The sequence below is a fragment of the Clarias gariepinus genome, chromosome 15 (assembly GCF_024256425.1).
Source record: "Clarias gariepinus isolate MV-2021 ecotype Netherlands chromosome 15, CGAR_prim_01v2, whole genome shotgun sequence".
NCBI lineage: Eukaryota > Metazoa > Chordata > Actinopteri > Siluriformes > Clariidae > Clarias > Clarias gariepinus.
The window spans coordinates 24,604,972-24,609,044 of NC_071114.1; the positions used below are offsets into that span (position 1 = coordinate 24,604,972).

The following is a 4,073-nucleotide window of genomic DNA, read 5'->3' on the forward strand; positions in this document are numbered from 1 at the left end:
TCAACAATGATATATATATATTTAATTCCCACTTTATATTTCAAATTCTTGTGTTATTACACATAAATTACACACATATTACAAACCGTTTGGATAACATTTAGGCATTTGGCAAAAAAAATAGCACTTCAAGATTTGGGGTATAATGGTAATAGATAACACCGACATGTATTATTTTCTTTTCAACCTTGTGTTATGTTTACGTAAGTCGTGCTATTTCAATCCTACTGTAATAGTATAGCCATCTGCAATTATTACATTAGAACTGCATTTTCCAATTCTGTGTAAACTGCACAGTATGTGTGCCAAAATTAAGAAACATTTTTTTTTAAATCAGAAACTGCTGTATGTAATAGGTATTTTATGTAAACAGATTCAAGACACATCCTGGGAGCTGGAACTTAATTGCACTTGTCTAAGGGTATATCTGGCCTCAAAAGTGATTAAGCAAACATATAAAATGTAAAATATTTGTAAATTCTAAAAATACATTCTTTGGTTTCCAGTCAATCATTTGGTAAACAGCTGTTAAAGGAATGATAGTAATATTAAACAACTTTGCACTAATTATACCAAGAAAATTGTAGGGGAAAAAAAATCTGAGAAAGACACAAATACTGCCAGTACCTTGTAAATCCCACACAACAAAAAAGTCATTTTAGCAAGTAATAATATAGTGAAATTGATCTAGTTTTACCTATTATAGGGCTACAGTACACCACATACATGATTGGTGAACCTGTTTGTAGATATTTCCATATAAATTCTGCATTCAAGCTTTATATTCTTTCTAGAAATAAATACATAAACCATCAATTTAAAAATGGGGTTAAATATCTTATGTATTGTCTACTGATTTATCTTATCATAGGAAATATGCGCTAAATTTGACTACATTAAACATATATTCACTTGCTAAGATATCATTTTTTGCAGTGCAAGTTGACCTTGTGTACATTACAATAAAGGTGCAAAACCATTAACCATTCTTATAAAATTTTCACAATATTGCTGTATTTAAAAAGAAAGAAAAAAAGTTTGGTTTAAAAAATCCACAATTCTTTAAAATTAATTTCTGCACCCAAGAAATCTTTTACTGACTTGACATTTCTTTTTTCAAAAATGAAAATATGATAACAGTACCCATTTTTTCCATTTATATTACTTAGGAAACATAGCATGTCCTTGTTAGTGTCATTGCTAGTATTCTAATTTCTAACTCTATAGTAGGTCGTTACAATAATTGGTAATGTGCCTGGATTGTTGGAAAGTTTTCATAACAAGACTATATGCTGTTACTTTTTTTCTCCTTAAAAAAGCTCTTAAGCATAAGAACTTGTCCGATGCTGACCATACATATAATGACAGCCTCTCCGATGGACCAGTAAGAAACGCGCAGATTTAGGTCTTCTGCTCTAAGGCGGTCCTGAGCTTCTCGAAGACGGTACTTCGTCTGAGTGTCTGCCACCACTTTCAGAATCTCATGGATGGATAAGCAGGTTGACTCAATCTGTAAATTCATCAATGGATTTAAAATTATTTTTCACATCAGGATTGTAAAACAACAAATGTCTTTGAATGCTATGATTATACCTGTGTAAGCGCTGTTGGACTGCTCATACCAGGCAGCAGTCGTTCCTGCTCACCTGCTCTGAAATCTAAATACACGGTTTTATGAGAGAAGGTTGAGAATTCGTTGCTGAAGCAGACCTTATAAACACCCTTCATAGCAGTAGTATGTGTGAAGCTGTCATATTGCTTCTTGCGCTCATCGTACAAGGCATTATTCAGTGGATCTGTAACAAAACAGTCGACATCATAGTTGCCTCCGGCAATAACCTGCAATACAAAATAGATTTAAAATATTGTTAATATTTTCATTAAGTTTTTTTAAAACATGCAAACACAGAATGTTTTGTTAGCATTACCATATGTTTCCATTTCCCATTTCATATATTTCTGGAAATGTCTTATTTTAGGTAAGTTTATAACATTTTTAAACTACAAACTAATGTTTCCAAAATAAAAAATTGTACATGGTCTCTGCTTTTTTTTTTTTTTTTATAACCTAAAAGTATTCATGTGACATTTTGTTATAGTCCCTGCAGCCAAATTATTTTTGTACCAACAAACACGAAATAATGAAATAATGAGGCTTGCGAAATAGAAACTAATTGTGTAACTATAAATATAATTTTACACGCACAGCACACACACAAAATAAATTCATTTTCTATACTGCTTCTCTTGTACAGTGTTTCAGGAAGTGATGGAGCTAATTCCAAGGAACTTCGGACAGGAGGCAGGTACAAAAAATTACACCTCGTCAGGGTGCAAATCCATCACACACATACACACACTATGGGCAATTTGGGCACGCCAATTAGCCTAATCTGCATGTCTTTGGACTGTGGGAGGAAACCTGGAACACATGTAGGAAACCCACCAAGCACAAGAAGAACATGAAAAATCCACCCTTAGAACAGAGGTAGGAATCAAACCCTGGACACTGGTGAAGGTGTGGGGCCACAACATTAATAAACTAAGCCATTGTGCCACCTAAGGTGATTAAATAATTCCCGGGATGTTTTTATGGCCTTATAACAGAAAGTCCCCCAATTATTTTATTTATGTGATTCTGTTAGCTAAATATATGTATGTATATATAAAAAATAAAATAAATTTAAACTAAAATTAGATAAGATTTTTTCCTCCATATAGTGCAGTCATTCCAAAAAAAACAAAAAACTTTTTTTTTTTTTTTTATGTGGATCAGTAATTATTCTGGCCAGATGTAAGTATGTATTTTGCAAATATATACATTATAAATAAATATACATAATTATATACTGAACATATTTATATGTGTATATTGGACATATTTGTATTTATATGTTGTTATCTATTGTAGGAAGCATTACATATCGGTTACATAAAAATAATACTTTAGTTCTAAATTAATCTATGCTAATTTGTGATGCATTTGCTAAATCATAAAATATTAAGTTTACACATTGAACAAGTAATACTCAGGTATAACTTTACCAACATTATTTATTTTTTAAAAAAATGTTGTCTTACTTGATAGTCGACATGAAACGTGACTCCTTCTTCTATTTCCTCGTAAAAACATTGTTTTTCGTTGTCAGGTAGTTCAAAAGTCAGTTCAGTGCCACTAATCAGCGCTGAGTACAGAGTTAAAATGATCACCGCGACACCAAACATATTTTTAAATGTACAAACAGTGTTTTTCTTTCGCAGCAAATTTGAATGTACAGTGCGGTAAATATACAAATCTCTCATCAACTCTGACGTGGCATACACACACTTCCGGGTTGTTTTCAAAGCAAAACCTTTTACGAAACAGTACCCGCGTGCAGTATATAGTTACGAAAAGAAAATAAATTATGAAAAAAGAATTGTGTAACATTGTAACCAAAGCATATGTCGAGATTCAATTATACTACGCTATTTCTTTTAAATTAATTAATATTTTATAATACATTGTTATAATACGAATAAATGTATAAAGGACTAGTTTAAGTTATTTCGAGCTTGTTCGCAAAATCCAGGATTATTTATTTATTTATTTATTTATTTATTCATTTAAAATGATGTTTATGTAAAATATTTAACTGCAACTGCGAACTTTTATTTTGGCAGATTGTCACAGTTAGTGGCTGAAACCGGAACAATAAGCAACGTGAGCGTGCGCGCGCGCGCACACACAGAAATCCTCTTCGGAGCATAAAGCATGAAGTACAATCATATGTCCGTCTTTGTTTGATCCAATGTTGTGGCATTAAGTAGACCAGTTAATAGGTTTTATATACTTTATATGCAATAAACCATATTTCTTTACCTATTCATTATTTCAAATATATTCTTGAAATTCAGAGAAACCATAATAATAGATTTCCTCGCTCTGATTGACTATAGTATGTATCTTTCTATTGGAAATGGTGTTCTCTGCAAAAGATATATACTGTACTGTATCTTTGAGGGTAACACGGTACAGTAGCCTATATGCACTGTTTGGCCAAAAATAATCAAACACTAATAATTTGTTGGCC

At 31.8% G+C, this 4,073-nt stretch overlaps 1 protein-coding gene across 1 annotated transcript; it reads right to left on the reverse strand.

Annotated features, from left to right (window-relative positions):
- On the reverse strand, nucleotides 1–3,307 carry tmed3 (transmembrane p24 trafficking protein 3). The gene is made up of 3 exons (XM_053512611.1): nucleotides 3,082–3,307; nucleotides 1,594–1,839; nucleotides 1–1,510 (listed from the first exon to the last, which is right to left on the reverse strand). Exons 1-3 carry the CDS (start codon nucleotides 3,301–3,303, stop codon nucleotides 1,286–1,288), a joined length of 693 nt encoding a protein of 230 aa, XP_053368586.1. The 5' UTR covers nucleotides 3,304–3,307; the 3' UTR covers nucleotides 1–1,285.
- Between the last annotated feature and the right edge of the window lie 766 nt (nucleotides 3,308–4,073).

Bases quoted from the DNA above. Each gene is read 5' to 3' on its own strand.
- tmed3 (XM_053512611.1), bottom strand. From the start codon at position 3,303: ATGAGAGATTTGTATATTTACCGCACTGTACATTCAAATTTGCTGCGA. The intron at 1,840-3,081 runs GTAAGACAACAT...TTTGTATTGCAG, and splicing joins CGTTTCATGTCGACTATCAA to GTTATTGCCGGAGGCAACTA. The intron at 1,511-1,593 runs GTATAATCATAG...ATGAATTTACAG, and splicing joins GTCCAACAGCGCTTACACAG to ATTGAGTCAACCTGCTTATC.